Genomic DNA, 19,573 nt, shown 5'->3' with positions numbered 1-19,573 from the left:
TATATATTATATTTATTTATTTATTTATTATTAATTTTTTTTTTGGGATAATTTTTTGAAAATATTTTGTACAACAATAAGAACTTTTAGAGAAAATTGATTTAAGCCCTGTTTTTGTACCACTATTTTAGAACTCTTTTTTCTTGAACCTATTTCAATTATACTTTCTCATAATAAAATATTTTGCATGTAAATCTAAAATTTTTTCTACTTTTTAACCACATATTCTCCAAATTCCAAAACACATTTTCCTACTTTAATGATAGATAAATAGGAACTTAGGCCTTACTAAGCTACGTTTTTTGGAAAAAAAAAATATTTTTGAATAGTGATTTGATATCATTTTAATCACATTTTTCAATAAAATAATATTATACGCAAACTCAAAACTTTTTCTTACTTTTTAACTACACATTTATTATCATCACACTATTCAAAAATGCATTTTTATAAAAATAATGTGGCCCAAATAAGGGCTTAATATAACTTTTTCAGGAAGCTCTTATATTTAAAAAAAAAAAAAAAAAAGAGAAAAAGAAAAAAAGAAGGAGGAAGAAAAAAAAACCATAAACAGCCAAACGGGCCCCAACCACCTTATTGGGTATCTTTGATGAATTGTCAAGTGACATTGAGTGGTGGAGTGCAAAATAGAGGTAACAGTATTACTCTGTACACACACACACACACAAATTAACGCATAGTAGAAGTACATAAATATGTATGTCTGGTTTGGGGTTTGATTGATTTGAGGTTGAGTGATGTTGAAATATCATTGCTGAAAATTTTTATCATCTACTGCTTGTGCATGAAACATCATATTGATTGATAATCGTGAATCATCACCTAAAAGCTTTCCAATTCCAACTGCTCTCATCTATGGCCCAGTTATAGGGTTTCGAGTGAACCTAATACTGTCATTTTAAGTTTTTCATGTCTAATTTTTTACGTTTATGTTTTGTATTTCTTTATGAATAATATGATTAATGGTATACTAGGCATTTTAAAATGTTTATCTAAGCTGAATTCAGAGTGGAAAATTTTGAAATGTTAAAATTTTAGGTTACAAGGTTAATTAGAGATTGCAGTTGTCCGATGGTAAGAAGCATCCACGTCCTTCTTTATCAACTAAAAAGCGCAGTTCAACTACTTCAATTCTCTGTTTATTTATTATTTATCAAATTGAATATTCACTGATTATATTCAGAAATTACTATGGTCTATCTGAATATTATGTCGACACAAAAAGAGATTATATCGTGATCACATATCATGAACTGTACATTTATGTCTAGATTGTCAAGGCTTGCTAAAGAATGTCTTGATCGTCGAAAGTTGCTTGAATAAAGTAATATGTACAAATTACAATTGTAACACTCGCACGAAAATATGACTAGAAACCTCATATATCGTCAAAAAATGACATGACTTGACTCAATACAAATTCTAAAAAATCGATCTTCATGTTTGTGTACCATCCATGTAGAGACGAGTTTTTCCAGGACAAATGTAATAAAAACAACTTTGGAAATTAGAAACTAAAACGTGATTTTCCGTAAAATAATAAAGAATGTCAAATCACAAAATGACTAAAATATCCTTATAAATATCATATTATTGACCTCGCGAATTGAACCCTCCACGTGACCAACCAATAGCCACTCCACATAATCCTCTCTGCGCACAACAACACACGGTCAGAAGTACACGGTCGGAACCAGCGGGGCTGGTGGCGACCGCATACACTCCGACGGTCAAGTTAGAGTTTGGTGTGATCGGAATAGTGCTCAAGTTATGCAAGAGTGGGGAGGAGAATATATATTTTTTAGTATGGAGAGCTAAGTTGTGAGAGTTTCATTACCTTTCCTCCTTGCCAAGCCTGGGGTACTTATAGACGTAGATCACCGTTGGATGTGGAACACGTGTATGCATCTGACTGTGTGAGGCGTCTGCTCATAGGCGTCAATCAGCCGTGTCTAAAATGGTCGACAATTAATTCTTCTGAATTGTGTTGACATAAAGTTGATATATCACATCAACTAGACCTATGAAGAAGTCACATTAATTAATCCTTAGAGGCAGAGAGGATCCTGATAGAGATATCTTCCTGAAAGTGGCGGTGGAGAGATCTATTAAAGGAGCACCTCCGAGTACATAATGCTTCGGCCTCAGGGGGCACTTCGGAAATACCACGGGTGAACACGTGGCACTTCGGGAGTGGTGTACCGGATGTTCCGAAGTGGTTCATTTAGGGGCGTAACAGTGGTCGCCTAACACTTCGACATCAGGGGGCACTTCGGAAACACCTTGGGTAAACACATGGCACTTCGGGGAGTGGTGTGCCGTATGTTCCAAGCGGTTCATTTAGGGGCATAACATGACCTCGCGAATTGGACCCTCCACGTGGCCAACCGATAGCCACTCCACTTAATCCTCTCTGCGCACAACAACATATGGTGGGAAGTATATGGTCGGAACCAGCGGGGGTGGTGGCAGCTGCATACACTTTGACGGTCAAGTTAGTGTTTGGTGTGACCGGAACAGTGCTCAAATTATGCAAGAGTGGGGAGGAGAATATATATTTCTTAGTACGGAGAGCTAAATTGTGAGAGTTTAGACACATCGGAACATTGGAGGGCTTCTGACTATCCATCAAAGTTGAGAGAGGCTGGCCTGGATAAACTTAGGGTAGAATATATGATCCCTGATAGCATAGATCTTATATTGTCGGAGCCTGATGAACGAACATATTACCCTAGGCTGGGGTGTGTGTATAGCAACCTAAAAAAAAAATTTTTATAGATAAAAATTTATTTATTTTGTATATTATATAAATTCATATTTTATCTAGGTCAAATATATTAGATTTTGATAGAGCAATTACAAGTATATCAATATTGTACTTGCTAGATAGCTCGTAATGAATTAGAAGTCTTTGACTCGAAAAACAATTATTTTGGATAAGAACGCATTAAGTTAAACCCAATTGAAAGAAAATAGGATAAATATAATTTTATCCTATTTATAAATCAATTCATTTTCTCTCTCCAAAAACGTGTAAAGTGGGAATTGAATTTTAATTTTTAGATTCATATTAATCTATTTTGAATTTGATGTGATAGCTAGCATCCTATTTGGATAGCTATAAATTGTTATTAAAAGATAATCCAAAACTAGGTAGCTAGCATCCTATTTGGATAGCTATAAATTGTTATTAAAAGATAATCCAAAACTAGGTTTTATCCAATAGGGTACATGTTTTTTAGTATAACTCAACCACTTTTTATTACTATAAATACCATACTTGGATTCCATAATTCACACATCAAAAGTTATACACACGTAAGAGAAAAAGAAAAAGAGAGAGTGAGAGAGAGAGAGAGGGTACTTTTGAGAACTATAAGACAAGAAACTATTTTGCAACTCTTAAATAAACGAGATAAGATACATATGTGCAAGTTGTTTTCGTTTCTATATGCTTTTATATGCAATTGAATATGCATGGATTGCTAGTGGACTTTCGGGTTCTATAAAAAGAGAAATGAAATCCTACGAGATATAAGAGGACCTAAGATGCGTGTGTCGCTTGGTCACCGATATACTCCATAAGATCAAATGGTATGAAATGTAGATTTTATTGTTATATATCTGTATATGGAAACTGCATATATCTTATTGGGTGTTTTCGAATACTCGCATTTACAAATTTTTACAGATTAGTTCGGGTCGATTGAATTGTGGCGGGATGGTGATGCGGAGTGCCAGGTGAATCGAAGAAAGGAAAAAGAAATTTAACATTTAATTTGTTCTTTTTTTCATGTCTCTAAATTATTTGTTAGTCTTATTTGTTCAAAGACTCGTTTGTTTATTTTAAATTGATATTTATGGTTGAAAATAAAGAATTTTCTTTATTGAAAAATCGTTCCGCAATTATTATAAAGGAAATTGAGTTTTTCGTAACACCCCAGCGTTTATAAAATTTGGGGCGTTACAGTATTTTATATTCTGACGGGAAGGTGATGCGGACTGCCAAGTGAATCGAAGAAAGGAAAAAGAAATTTAACATTTAATTTGTTATTTTTTTATATCTCTAAATTATTTGTTAGTTTTATTTGTTTCTTAGTTTTATTTGTTCAAAGACTCGTTTGTTTATTTTAAATTGATATTTATGGTTGAAAATACACATCAATGCAAACGCTAACAACATCAGCTCAATTGTGGAACAGTTTCGTCGCTACAAACCCCCAACCTTCGATGGCAAGGCAGAGCCACTAGTAGCTGAAGAATGGATAAGAGGAATGGAGCGAATCTTCAAACATCTATCTTGTACGGATGCTCAAAAGGTGTTATGTGCAAAATTCATGTTGGTTGACACTGCAGGCCACTGGTGGGAGTCAGCATCTCGCACTAGAACAAAGGCACAACAACGTGCTCTGACGTGGACACAATTTAAGGATGAAGTGATGGGAAAATACTTTCCCCAAGCTCTGATAGATCAAAAGGAGATAGAATTCCTTCAACTTAAACAAGGAAAAATGAAGCTTGATGATTATGAGAGAAAATTCGAACAACTATCAAGGTATGCACCATACCTAGTGGACACTGAAGCAAAGAAAGCAAGGAGGTTCGAACTGTGATTGCGTCCTGAGATTGGTGGAATACTAGCATCCCACCAATTCATCACCTATAGCCGAGTATTACAGACTGCCCAAGCAATCTCAAATATGTTGGAAATTGACCAAACTCCCCAGCAAGGGGCCGAGTCTTCAGGAAAGAGGAAATGGAATGGGTCTAACGAAGAGAAAGGAGAAGAACCGAACAAGAAGGCTAACTTTGGACCAGGTTTTGGACAAGTCGTTCCACCTGGTCCAAAGTGCAAGAAAATGCATAGGGATGAATGTCTGTATGGGAAGCATGTGTGCTATAGATGTAGTAAAACCGGCCATATTTCCAAAAACTACAAAGAGAACCTTTTGAAGAAGAATGACGAGCCAGAAAGGAAAGGAAATGTCAGAGTTTTTACTTTAGCACAAGGACATGCCATGGAAGATTCTAACACAGGTTAATTTCGAGGACGAAATTCTCTTAAGAATGGTAGATTGTTTTAACCCCAAAAAAAAATTTATAGATAAAAAAAATTTATAGATAAAAATTTATTTATTTTGTATATTATATAAATTCATATTTTATCTGAGTCAAACAAATTAGATTTTGATAGAGCAATTATAAGTATATCAATATTGTACTCGTTGGATAGCTCGTAATTAATTAGAAGTCTTTGACTCGAGAAAAAGTTATTTGGGATAAGAACACACTAAGTTAGACCCAATTGAAAGAAAATAGGATAAATAGAATTTTATCCTATTTATAAATCAATTCATTTTTTCCCTCCAAAAACGTGTAAAGTGGGAATTGAATTTTAATTTTTAGATTAATATTAATCTATTTTGAATTTGATGTGATAGCTAGCATCCTATTTGGATAGCTATAAATTGTTATTAAAAAATAATTCAAAACTAGGTTTTATCCAATATGGTACATGTTTTCTAGTATAACTCAACCTATTTTTATTACTATAAATACCATTCTTGGATTCCATAATTCACACACCAAAAGTTATACACACGTAAGAGAGAGAGAGAGAGAGAGAGAGAGAGAGAGAGAGGGAGGGTACTTTTGAGAACTAGAAGACAAGAAACTATTTTGCAACTCTTAAATAAACGAGGTAAGATACTTTAGGTGCACGTGTTTTTGTTTCCTTATGCATTTATGTTCAATAAAAAATGCATGGATTGCTAGTAGACATTCTTTTTTTTAAAGAGATATGAAATCATACGGGATTATAAGAGGACCTAAGATGGGTGTGTCGCTTGATCACCGATATACTCCATAAGATCAGATGGTATGAATTGTAATTTTTATTGTTATATATCTGTATATGGAAAATGCACGTATCTTACTGGGTGTTTTTGAATACCCACTTTTACAAATTTTTACAGCTTATTTCGGGTCGATTGGAACAGAGTGGAATGGTGATGCAGGCTGCCAAGTAGATCAAATGAAAAGAAAAAGAAATAATTTTGTCGTCTTTATATTTACCAATTAGTTTAATTTTGTTCCAAACGTGTTATTTAAATTAGCCAGGAGTTTATGTTATATTTAGATACAACTTTTATGTTTTAAATTTAGATTATTATATGTTGTAGTTATTTGTTTAATAAAGAATTTTATTTTTATAGTTTCGCACTTAAAATAAAGAAAAATGAGTTTTTCGTAACGTTCCAGTGTTTATAGAAAATTGGAACGTTACAGTGTCGCTGTGAGCAAGGCATTTTTCAGGGCTGGACTTAAGCTGCCTATTCATCCTTTCTTCTTGTACATCCTCAGGTCATATGGGTTAGCTCCGACCCAATTAAACCTGAACTCCTGGAGCCAGATGATGGGCTCCTAGATGTTGTGAAAGGAGGCGTCTCTTAGGGTGGAGATGTCCTTTTCGGTCTTCTAGACCCTGTACATCCCTAAAGTGGTGGTCGGGAGGGATAAGATTAAGGGGTGGTATTACTTAACCTTTTGGGAGGCCCATACTCCATTTTACCTAGACCTGTCGAGCTCAATAAAGGACTAGAATACGTCGTGCTGGGTGTCCGAAAGTTGGGACACAATAGAAGGAGACCCCTTGACGTCTCTCACAGTCCCAACTAAGTATTCATCACTTAGTAAGTGCTGATGCCTTGTGTTTAAATTTGTTTTGAGCTTCTATTCGGTCCTTGACATTTGTTTGTTGTTTGCAGGCACTCTTCCTTGGTGTGAGATATCCACCGAGGAATTTGATATAATTTGCATCGTTTATCAGCTCCCACCGAAGATGAGATCTTATCACAAGCTGATTAAGAAGAACAGACACTTCGTTACGCACGATCTAATGACTTCTCAAGGTGAGTATCTGAAGTGGCTGTATTGTAGTTGGTCTCCGAACTCAGTATACTTGTACTAATTTTCTCGTTTCTCTACAGATGATTTCAACAAGAAGAGGCCCTTGAGGCCTGATTTTAAGACCATCCAAAAGATGATGGTCGAGGCAAGGGCCTTGAAGACCTCCTCCTCTGCTTATAAGAAGTAGACCGAGGAGCTGGTGTTTGTAAGTAAGAGGCTTCAGCCATCGGCAGAGGAGGAGGAAGCAGAAGACTCTGAGGCAAACTTGCTGAGGAAAGGTAAAAAGACTGATGGCTCCTCAAAGGGGCCAACTGTGGCTAGGTCCCCTCGGCTCTGAGGTAGACCACGATTCCTACTGGGATGGCCATCCAAGAGAAGACTGTTTCTCCTTCCGAGGCTTCCCAGTTGATGCTGTTGCCCTGACTGAAGTCCCATTTTCTGCGGTACCAATTTCTCAAGTGCTGGGATTACAAAGGAGGAAAAGGGCTCACCCTGCAAAGGAGACAGATTTTCTGGGCGTCAACATTGACGAGCCCATGAAGGAGGTGCTGGAAGCCCTGCCTTTGGAGACAGCTGCAGTAGCGGTGGTCCACCACAAATACTGGACCGAAGAGTGGAGGGACCACACCGCATCCTGCACTGCAAAAAGCCTTGTTACGGCCAACAGTACATGCATCGCTCGGGCCCTTAGTACAAGCGTCCAACTTGAAGGTTTGGTGAAGGACCTCAATGCTAAGAGGGAGGACCTAGATAAGCACCTGGAGGAGGCGTTGCTTTATGGGGATGCAGTGCGAGCTGCCTAAGCAAAGGCCTCGGAGGCGAAGAAGGTGAGGGAAGAGGCGGAGGGCAGCTGGTGAGGGCCAATGAGGAGATAGAAAGGCTGAAGAATGAGCTCTATGAAGTAGAGTGCCAGGTGGCTGCTATCATAATGAGAGTTGATCGTGCCAACGAGCACCATCGGCTCATCACTGAGGCTCTGAAGGCCTCCACCAAAGAGAATGCTGAGTTGAGGCAATGGATAGAGGCCCAGACTGAGGAGATCTAGTCTTTGAAGGTCGAGGTAAAGGCGGTAGGGGAGTCAGCAGTGCAAAACTTCATCGATCACTTCGAAGAACACCCACTGTACGACGACTTTGCCAACTTTTGAGCCTTGTGGAATGCCCAAGCAATGTTGGATCACCTAAGGAAGGTCCACCCAACTTTGGATCTAACTTCCATGGAAGCGGAGTTCGATGGGCCTATCGGAGGTCGACCTGACAGGGACGCCGAAGAAGCTACTGAAACCCCCCAAAAGGTCAAGCTTTAGGCCGGAGCTGAAGATGTCCCTAGAGTAGAATAGGAATATTTTGTAATGGCTTCGGCCCACCTTTTGTAATTTACTTTGATGTTAATGAATTAAAAATTTTCCAAGTGTTGTTGCTTCCCCCCTTTACTTTTATGTTGAACTGTTTGTATCTTGATGAGTAAATAACACTTAAGTAAATATTAAACATCACTTACCAACAATAATCAATCGATGGCAGAAGAATTACCCCACATAAAATACTGAAGAATTGAGGTACCAATTGATTAACCCATGTATAAGATAGGAATGTTACAATGGACTGTGGACAAAATAGAGATCGGATCAAAACATATACTTATCAGTGATTGTACTTTTTCAAGTGTTCAACATTCCATTGATGAGGCAGCACTTTCTCTGCCATGTCTTCGATTTCATATGTACCGGGTCGGGACTCCTTGTGAATGCGATAAGGACCTTCCCAGTTCGGTCTAAACACTCCGGACCCAGTTGGCTTCGATGATTGGAAGACCCTTCTGAAGACCAAGTCTCCCAAGCAAAGAGTTCAGTTTCTAACCTTAGAGTTGTAATAACGGGTCATCTTTCTTTGATACTTGGCCAATTTTATTTGGGAGGAATCCCTCATTTCTTCAAGGAGGTAGAGTTTGTAGACTCAAGTTTCGTCATTGCTGATATCATTGAAATGTATCCGACGATAAGAGGGGATTCTCACCTCGATCAGACTCATGGCTTCGGCCTTGTAGGTCATGGAGAAGGGTGTTTCTCCTTTTGCAGTTCGGCTAGTTGTTCGAATGGCCCAGATGACGTGGTAAAGCTCATCAACCCATGCCCCTTTCAGGGCGTCAAACTTCCTTTTTAGGGTATGCTTGATAGTCTTGTTTACTGCCTCAACTTGTCCATTTGCTTGGGGATAATGAGGCATTGAGAATCCTTCCTTATCCCCTGCTCGTCAAATAAATCTTACATCTTCTTGTTGTCAACCTGTCTCCCGTTGTCAAACACTAAAGAGTGGAGAATGCCAAACCTACAAATGATATTTTTCCAGACAAATTTTGTAGTATTCGCCTCGGTGATCTTGGCCAGAGGTTCAGCCTCAACCCACTTGGTGAAGTAGTTAATGGTAACAATGGCAAAAGTTGCGCTTCCTTTTTCTTTTAGGAACAGGCCAATGAAGTCGATGCCGTACTTAGTGAATGGCCACGAGCTGGTGACCACGGAAAGGTTTTCAGAAGGCTACATTTGAATGTTTAAGAAGCCCTGGCACTTGTCACATTTTTGAACAAACTGGTAAGAGTCCCTTTTCAGGGTCAGCCAGAAGTAGCCTTGTCGAAACACTTTGTGTGCTAGAGCCGTTCCTCCGGAGTGGTTACCGTAGACTCCCTCATGGATTTCCCTGAGTATATACATGGCTTCTTCCCCTCCCACGCATCGGAGAAGTGACGAGGCGAAGCCCCTTTTGTAGAGCACATCATCTTCGAGAACAAAGTAAGCAGCCCTCCTTCTCAATTTCTTTGCCTCACTTTTCACGGCTGTCAGTGATTGATCTTTGAGATAGGCTACGACGGGTTGCATCCAAAGTGGGGTGCCTTCGATCCATAGTACTTCTTCACCTCTAGAGTTAGAGGGCTTCGGTAGGTGCTCAATTGGGACAATTTTCAGCAGCTCTGAATCTCTATGCTGACCAACTTGGACAGGGCATCTGCGTGTGTATTCTTGATGCGTGAGACTTGAATCAGTTCGAATCTCTCAAAGTGAGGGACCAGGTTAAGAACCAATTTCAGATACGCAGCCATGCCAATGTCTTTAGCTGTAAACTTTTCTGTTGACCTGACTTATTACAAGCTACGAGTCGCTGTTTGCTATGAGCCTTTTGACTTGCATTTCTTTCGCTAGTCTAAGGCCTGATAGGAGGGCCTCATATTTCACAGCGTTGTTCGAGGTTTTGAAGCCTAACCTGACTGTTCAGTTTAGCTTATGACCTTTTGGGCTTTCCAAAACGACTCCTACTCCAGAGCCGATCACTCCTGACGATCCATCCACAAATAGGTTCCATGTTGGGGGTTCGGCTGGTTCCATTGTCGCCTCTATTTCTGGGGCTTTGGGAAACTCAGCCACAAAATCTGCTGGCCCTTGATGGTATTTCAGGGTCGGAACAGTAGGTCGAACTTGCTAAACTCGATTGCCCATTTTAGCAAATGACCCGAAGTGTCTGTTCTCTGTAAGACTTGTCTTAATGGGAAGTTGGTAAGAACTTCAATTGAATGGGCTTTGAATGGGCTTGAAAGTGCCGCCTCAATTTTCTTGACACTGTGACAAGGAAGAGTGCAAGTTTCTCCATATCTGGGTAGCGTGTATCTATTGGGAGTAGAGCTTTGCTAATGTAGTACACTAGTAATTGATGCGTGTTTTCCTCTCTAACAAGGACTACGCTGACAGACTCATCCGAGATCGCTAAGTACAGCAGTAGTGGTTCTCGTGGTTTACGTTTGGATAGTAGGGGCGCCTCTCCTAAGTATTTTTTCAGCGCTTGGAAGGCTTCATCGCACTCATCTATCCATTGGAACTTCTTTCCTTGCTTCAAAACTTTGAAGAAGGGCAGGCTCTTATCACGGCCCTGGAGATTAAGCGACTGAATGCGGCTATTCGACCATTGAGGCTTTGGACCTCCTTTGGTTTCTGAGGTGACCTCATTTCCAGTAAGGCCCTTATCTTTTTTGAATTCGCCTCAATCCTTCTTTGGTTCACAATATATCCTAGAAATTGACACGAAGCTACTATGAAGGTACCCTTGAGAGGGTTCGATTTCATTTTATACTTTCTAAGAATCTGAAAGGTCTGGTCGAGGTGACTTGTGTGTTCCTTCGCCTAGTGGCTTTTAACTAGCATGTCATCCACGTAGACTTCCATGGTTTTGCCAATGAGTTCGACAAATATCATGTTAACCAGTCTCTTATATATGGCTCCGACATTTTTCAATTCGAAGGGCATCACCTTATAAGAATACAGTCCTCTGTCTATGATGAACGATCAGGTCAGAACATGGGTATCTGGTTGCACCATGAATATGCATCCATGAAGCTCAAGAGTTCGTGTCCAGCAGTGGAGTCCGAAAACTGGTCTATCCTTGGGAGAGGAAAGCTATCCTTAGGGCATGCCTTGTTCAAATTTGTGAAGTCTATGTACACCCTCCATTTTCAGCTGGATTTCTTCACGAGGACCGGGTTGAAAATCCACTTCGGATAGATGGCTTCTCTAATGAAGTCGCTGCGGCTGAGTTTGTCGACTTCTTCTTTGAGCGCCTCATATTGCTTTGAGTTGGGGGCCTGTCTTTTCTGTCGGTGTGGGACACATGAGGAGTTGATATTAAGGTAGTGGCAACTGATCCTCGGGTCTATTCCCACCATGTCTTCGTGCTTCCATGCGAAGACGTCCAGGTTCCTTTTCAGAAAGTTCATCATTTCTTCCTTTACCTCGGGGGTAGTGCTTTTCCAATCCATAAGAGCTGAATGAAGTCCTCAGGGTTGGTAGAGAAAGTTTCTAATTCTTCCATTGGGGTCGTATTTGGTTCAGACTCGATAATTCAAGGATCCAACTCATCTAGAGGGTACCCTTCTTCAGGGGCCTCTACCATATTGATGTCTTCCTCCTCTTCGGAGGTATGCCCTTCTTCAAGGGCGTCAAACATTTCTATGTCCATGTTAACTTCATTGGCAACCTCTATTATAATGACATTAACTGTGCGGGGCTCGAATTTCCACAGAGAGTTGAGGTAACATGCTCTTGAGCTCATCTGGTCGCCTCGAATTGTAGCAATCTCATGCTCAGCTGGGAACTTCTTACACAAGTAATTGATAGAGGTGACTGCCCAAAGATCTTTCAAGGCGGGTCGGCCCAATATTTCGTGGTAAGCTGATCTGTGGTCTACCATCAGGAACTCCATGAAGTGGTGGGCCACTAGGGGCTGACCCTATCTTAACAGGTAGGGTATTTCACCCTCGTGGGACGATGATGTCGTCGGTGAATCCAAATAGCGGGTCGGTCATGGGGATCAACCCATGTTCTATCTGCATTTTGTCAAATGTGGATCCAAGCAGTACATTCACCAAACTTCCATTGTCGACAAGCATGTGCTTGAGTGGACAATCGAGCTACTACGGCCTTACCACTGGCGCATCACGATGGAATGATGAACTCTTTCTACATCTTCTTGAGAAAAAGTGATTGGGGTCATCCTGTTGGCCTCTTGGGTTTTATTGACAATGCAAGTAATAATTGGTAGATCCTTTGCTTCCCTTGTGTAGTTCCTCTAGGTATTCCAAGTGTTGCCCCCAATGTGAGGTCCTCCAATGATTGTATTAATCATGTCCCTAGATTCTCTCCTCCGAGTGACTGGTCTCTATATCGTCTTTTTCCCCTATTCGGGGAGATGGATCTACGGGGATATTCACCCCTTCTTGAGGGGCGTGGGTTGCTTCAGTTCGAGGATCGAGGAGCATCCCTACATTCGTTGGTGTCATGTCCGTAAAGTTGGTGAAAGGTACAGAACCTTGCCCCTTCTAGGGGTCTGTTTGATCGCTTTTTCTTCTTCTTTCGATTGCTGTTTGTGCCTTCAGATGGTCCCGCCTCGGTAGGGATATTCTCGTACACCAATATCGGCACTACATTTAGCATGGCAGAAGTTAATGTTTGTTCGGATGTGGAAGCTATTGTATGTCCTGCTTGGGTCTATTGTTGAGTGTTGAGGTGCGCTGTTGATCCTCGACCTTCCTGCCTCTGAGGCGGAGGGAGTCCCTGCGCTGCACGATTTCGGTGGTCAATCATCTTTTCATTGACGGTCTCCACTCTCATCATTTCTACTAGTTCTTCATAAGTTGTGGGATTCTTGTTACATACATCCCTCCAGAACAAAGTGCTCATGTTGAGGCCATATTTCAAGGCTGAAAGGGCCTATTTGTTAGTGACTTGCTCGCAGTATGTGATTTTGTTAGTAAATTGGGCAAGGTAGCTTTTCAGGGTCTCTCCAAGGGCCTGTCTCATATCTTGCAGGCGTTGCACTGGGGCCTTTCATTTTCTTCGTGAGAGGTACTGGTTGAAAAATACCTTCTTCAAATCTGGCCAATTCCTAATGCTCAGGGGAGGCAGTCTGCTGTACCATACTTCGACAGCTCCGACGAGGGTTACATGGAAGGTTCTGCATTTCAACGTGGGTGAGGCTTCCTTGAGGCTCATCCGTGTCATGTACTTGGTGAGGTACTTTTTCAGGCCCTTTCCCTCATACTTAGGGATTTTATGGGGTGTGAAATTTTGAGGCATTAGGAAGCTCCGGATCTTCCTTGAGAAAGAGAGGTTGTCATCATCATCATCAATTTCATAAATCGACACGACCCTTCGAAGCTTTCAGCATCTTGCACGTTCTGGAGAGGTGGAGGTGCTCTCCCTTAACTACCCCAATCGACTAAGTTCCTTCTCTCCCGCCTATTTCTAGGTGGAGCAGGTGCTTGTTCTTCTTGCTCTTACCGAATTAATCTTTGCACAGAGCAGACCCTATCGCTAGGGTTCCACCCTATTTCGTCGAAGACACTGACAGACCTTTCTGGTTTGTATTCTGGTGGGAAGTTCTCTCCTAGCTATGATTCTGCTGGTTGGCTCCCCTGTGCATAGGATGTGACATCTACACCTACCTCCTTCGAGTGGGTGTTCCCTGCACTGGCTCGAATGGCCTCGGCCATGAGATGCCAAAATTTCCTGAGCTGAGTAAGATCTTTGGGGCATCTAGAAACCTTGATGACCTTGGTCCTACATAAAAATTCAAGCATCGCCACATTCTGAGCTGCAATATCTCTCATGCCTGCAGCTATTTGGGTCATTCCTGCAGTGAGCATGGCTGTCCTTTCACCTTGGCGACGATGGTGATGAGGTCTCTGGTAAGTGACATTGTTTCGGAGCACCTCTTCTTCGGAAGCGTCTCTAAGCCCAGGATTTGCATCCTCATTACTAGGACTTATCTTGCCCATTCTTTTTTCAAGGGTGTTAAGAACTTAGATTGTAGGTTGACTTTGTTCTTTTTCAAGAGCATGCCCTTTTCGGAGTAAGTCGATGGTTGTTCAGTGGCTTTTTCGGAGGAAAATGTGAAACTTTTGGACGAAATTTTTCCACAGACGGCGCCAATCTATTGACCTCGCGAATTGGACTCTCCACGTGGCCAACCGATAACCACTCCACGTAATCCCCTCCGCGTACAACAACACACGATCAGAAGTACACAGTCGAAACCAATGGGGATGGTGGCGACTGCATACACTCTGACAGTCAAGTTAGTGTTTGGTGTGACCGGAACAGTGCTCAAGTTATGCGAGAGTGGGGAGGAGAATATATATTTCTTAGTATGGAGAGCTAAGTTGTGAGAGTTTCATTATCTTTTCCCCTTGCCAAGCCTTGGGTATTTATAGACGTGGAGCACCGTTGCATGTGGAACATGTGTATACATCTGACGGTGTAAGACGTCTGCTCATAGGTGTCAATCAGTCGCGTCTAGAGTGGCGGGTAATTAATTCTTCTAAGTTCTGTGACATAAAGTTGATATGTCACATCAACTAGACCTATGGAGACGTCACATCAATTAATCCTTGGAGACAGAGAGGATCTTGACACAGATATCTTCCTGAAAATGGCGGTCGAGGGATCTGTTAAAGGAGCACCTCGGAGTGCCTAACACTTCGACGTCGAGGGGCACTTCGAAAATACCTCGGGTGAACACATGGCACTTCGGGAGTGGTGTGTCGGATGTTTCGAAGTGGTTCAATTAGGCACGTAACAGTGGTCACCTAACGCTTCGACATCAGGGGGCACTTCGAAAACACCTCAGGTAAACACGTGGCACTTCAAGGAGTGGTGTGTCGAATGTTCCGAAGTGGTTCATTTAGGGAATTGGACCTTCCATGTGACCAACCGATAGCCACTCCACGTAATCCTCCCTGTGCACAACAACCCAAAGTCAGAAGTACACGACCAGAACCAGCGGGGATGATGGCTGCTACATACACTTTGACGGTCAAGTTAGTGTTAATCGGAACAGTGCTCAAGTTATGCAAGAATGGAGAGAAGAATAAATATTTCTTAGTATGGAAAGTTAAGTTGTGAGAGTTTCATTACATTTCCCCCTTGTCAAGCCTTGGGTATTTATAGACGTGGAGCACCTTTAGATGTGGAACACTTGTATGCATCTGACGGTGTGAGACGTCTGTTTATAGGCATCAATCAGCCGCGTCTAGAGTGACGGGCAATTAATTTTTTTGAGTTGTGTTGACATAAAGTTGATATGTCACATCAACTAGACCTATGGAAACGTCACATCAATCCTTATAGGCATATAGGATTCTGACACATATATCTTCCTAAAAGTGACGATGGAGGGATCTGTTAAAGGAGCACCTCAAAGTGCCTAACGCTTCGACGTCAGGGGGCACTTCGAAAACACCTCTGGTAAACATGTGGCACTTCAGGACTGGTGTGCCAGATGTTTTGAAGTGGTTCATTTAGGGGCGTGACATGACCTCGCGAATTGGACTCTCCACGTGGCTAACCGATAGCCATTCCACGTAGTCCTCCCTGCACACAACAACCCAGAGGCAGAAGTACACGGCCAGAACCAGCGGGGATGGTGGCAACTGCATACACTCCGATGGTCAAGTTAGTGTTTGGTGTGACCGGAACAGTACTCAAGTTATGTAAGAGTAGGGAGAAGAATATAATTTCTTAGTATGGAGAGCTAAGTTATGAGAGTTTCATTACATTTCCCCCTTGCCAAGCCTTGGGCATTTATAGACATGGAGCACCGTTGGATGTAGAACACGTGTATGCATCCGATGGTCTGAGGCATTCCGCTCATAGGCGTCAATCAGCGGCATCTAGAGTTATGCGCAATTAATTCTTCTGAGTTGTGTTGATATAAAGTTGATATGTCACATCAACTAGACCTATAAAGACGTCACATCAATTAATCCTTGGAGGTAGAGGGGATCCTGACACAAATATTTTCCTGAAAGTGGCGGTGGAAGGATCTGTTAGAGGAGCACCTCGGAGTGCCTAACGCTTCGGCATCAGGGGGCACTTTGGAAACACCTCGGGTGAACACGTGGCACTTCGGGAGTGGCTTGCCGAATGTTCTGAAGTGATTTATTTAGGGTTAACACCTATAATAGACCATTGTATAATAAATAAACGAATCGAATTCGAACACAAGAAATTAAAGTGGAAAACATAGGAAGAATTGAGAGAAAATAAATAGTTACTTTAACTACAATCTATTTTTAAGATCAACGAACATAGCAAGAAAATCTGATATTCGAGATTTCTCAGAAATTATCTTTTCTGCCCAATGTCACCACATTTATGTCACGTTCAAATTTCAATCATGTTAATTAGATCAATGAAGTCATGAAAAATAGGTATTAATTGAGTTATTAATAATATCATATATCTTCTCTTTCTATAATTTAATTTTGGCTTAAGATTTCTCTCTCAACCCCTTTCTTTTCTCTCTCCCGACACTCACTCTAATGATGATGATGACTTTCCTTTGTGCATGGCAGTTCATCACTGCTGTGCATGATACGGTGATAGACAGTACGGTGGTAGTTCGATGGTACGATAGTGGTGATGGTATGTTTTTTTTATGGGTACGGTGGTGGTGGAGGTGTGCGATACAATATAGTACAGTGTAGAGTGGTGCTGTGTAGTGGTGGTTTTCAATGGTGTTATGCTCGATGGTTGGGTACGGTGCGGTAGTGATGGGCGGTGCTGTGTCCGGTGGTACTGTATAGTTGTGGTTTGCCGTGATCTATGCCGCGTGATTGGTGATAGTTGATCGAGATCGGAGGTGGGAGTGGGGTGTTTGGTGTATATGGCCAACTATTTGATTTCTGTGACCAACCATTTAATTGTGACCTAAAAATTATATAATTTGTAATCCACTAATTTGAAAATTTTTGACAGACGAATAAATTGTGACTTAAATTTTTTGATTTGTCACTGTGAAATGATTTATGAGCAATTAATGTGATAATATATGACCAATAAACAAATTCTGACTTATAAATGCGTACCAGCAACCATTAATTATATAATTGTGATATTGATATATTTAATTAATAAGATATTTTAAATTATTTATTTATCACATGAGTTTTGAATTTTGAAACTTTAAATCTGAAAATTGAATTGGCCCATAGTTAATACTTGAGTTGTGAATTTTCCCCTGCTATAATTCAATTTTGTTCAATTACCAGCTATCTAAAGGGAAATTGACACAAATATCACTAAACAGGGCAAACAAATGATCTTATTTACTTCAATTCTTTGTAGATCCCGCTGTCAAAAAGGTCAAATGACACTTCTATAAGTGAAATAACATGGCCAAACAGATAAATGGGGTAAAAGGCGATTGTAAGATTTGCCAACAGCATTAAAGTTGTTTCATGGATGAAAATAACTTGTTTAACATGATTTCTTGGAACAAGTGGCGAGCTTCTGACTTCTTCTGCGCTTTGGCTGCAGGGAGAAAATGTATAGTGAGGTCAAGGAAAAAATGAAGGAAATAAAAATTTACCAGCAGTCGATGTGACTAATGAAGATGGTTGCTTGCTTTCTTCTCTTCTTACTTTTTTAGCAGCTTTTGCTCTTTGTTGCCTTATAAGAGCCAAACGGTCTACAAGATTAAGAAAACTATCATTAAATATCACAGTTCTTTTAAGAAAGACAAAATATATGGCATCAAACTTGAATCATGTGAATAGGACTCAGTTAATAAAAATCCCAAACCCACAAGACGAAATATAGCTTAACAATTTGGCAATGTTCCCTTAAGGTACCATGTGTCATGTAAGCAAGAAAGAAATGTGCAATTTTAACATCATAGGAAGTATGCTTTCTGGAAATTGGTAGTTTTATTGTGAACAGTGTTGGAAAAGATGAGTAAATGACTCACTTTTGGCAAGATTTTCGATGGGACCCGTTGGTCCAATTTGGAAGATCAAAGTTGATGTGTGTTCTTCTTCGTGAAAGCATCAAAATCATATATTTATTTGCCAAAAATGAAATTTGGATGAATGAGAAATTGGAGCTCAAAGTTGACCATTGGAAAATGATTTTATGTGGGAAAATAACTTTTGTCCCACATAAGAAAAAGAAGAAAGCAGGAACCACTTTAAATATGGTTGCACATTGGAAGGGTGTAATCATGTGTAGCATAGAGGCTCTCTCCACGTGTCCGCAGAGGGAGAGTGCAAATCTCAGACCGAAATAGCTTTCGGACCTTGAACTTGTGTGCGGGCTTGACCTGTGTACACGAATGTCGGACCGAACGAAACAAAAAATTGGCCCCTTCAGAGAGCCCACGTTTTGCAATTTTTTTTTCTTGCTTTCTTAACCTGACTTTTGAGTTTTAAAACTTCCAAAACTCCCAGAAATTGAAGTAACTCCAATATTAATTGCCATCGAGTTAATGGCAGGTTTATGTTATATTAAATCTCAAGTTTCCAACAATTTACACATAAGAAGAAAAGAAAACGCTTTTTTCCTCACTGTTCAGAAAAAACATCCACTGCATTTTCTATCTGTGTCTTTGTCCAGTAAGGTCTTGATTTCTTGCATACGCATATCTGTCCAGTAAGGCCGTTGTGATATTGTTCAGACACTGTATTAATTCATCGGAGTAGTTTCTGTGGTGCTCAGATTTTACGGGTTTTGTCATTGTATCCTTGGAAACAGACGCTTAGATTAAATCTTAAGCACTAACGGTGAGGGGGGAATCATTCTTAAGGAAACTGTGTTCACACAAGCCTCAAGTTGAAAATTTATCTGCTATTTATTTAGTTTACATTTTATTCTTGCATATTTATTTTTTTAGCGATTTACACGTTTGCAACATACTTGACTCATATATTATTTGTTAAATTTATGTTAGAAATAGATAAATAAAATAAACTTTTTTTTTAATTCGTTATATGTGTGAAAATAGATTTCACATATACGGTTTTTTTATTTGTAAATACAAAAATTTGTGTTATTTGAGTTAGTGTATGAATAAAAACACTTTATGTAAATTCTGTGCAAATACGGTAGGCTGCAAATACGGGAAGCTGCATATACGATAAGCTACCTGCAAATACAGTAAGCGCTATATACTGTATATTCATATACGGTTTGCTTAAAATTGGTGTTTAAACTACACATATGACATATAATAATTCAATTTCATTAACACCACTATATTCCAACAAATTTAAAACAGATTCCTAAAGGAAAAAATTGGTTTCTTATATTGTTAATTTTAGAAACTAA

General features: G+C 40.2%; 1 protein-coding gene across 1 annotated transcript; it reads right to left on the bottom strand.

Annotated features, from left to right (window-relative positions):
* Positions 1–8,885: 8,885 nt before the first annotated feature.
* On the bottom strand, positions 8,886–10,309 carry LOC111368284. Its single transcript, XM_022989522.1, has 3 exons — positions 10,213–10,309; positions 9,604–9,978; positions 8,886–9,175 (listed from the first exon to the last, which is right to left on the bottom strand). Exons 1-3 carry the CDS (start codon positions 10,307–10,309, stop codon positions 8,886–8,888), a joined length of 762 nt encoding a protein of 253 aa, XP_022845290.1.
* Positions 10,310–19,573: the final 9,264 nt, after the last annotated feature.

The sequence above is a fragment of the Olea europaea genome, chromosome 19, assembly GCF_002742605.1.
Source record: "Olea europaea var. sylvestris chromosome 19, O_europaea_v1, whole genome shotgun sequence".
NCBI lineage: Eukaryota > Viridiplantae > Streptophyta > Magnoliopsida > Lamiales > Oleaceae > Olea > Olea europaea.
Note: the sequence above shows the minus strand (reverse complement) of the source record. Positions and strands in the feature narration are given on the sequence as shown.

Coding starts and splice junctions, on each gene's coding strand:
- LOC111368284 (XM_022989522.1), bottom strand. CDS start 10,309: ATGGAACCAGCCGAACCCCCAACATGGAACCTATTTGTGGATGGATCG. Junction 9,979..10,212: donor CGTTTTGGAAAGCCCAAAAG/GTCATAAGCTAA, acceptor CCTCACTTTGAG/AGATTCGAACTGATTCAAGT. Junction 9,176..9,603: donor AATCCATGAGGGAGTCTACG/GTAACCACTCCG, acceptor TTTGACGAGCAG/GGGATAAGGAAGGATTCTCA.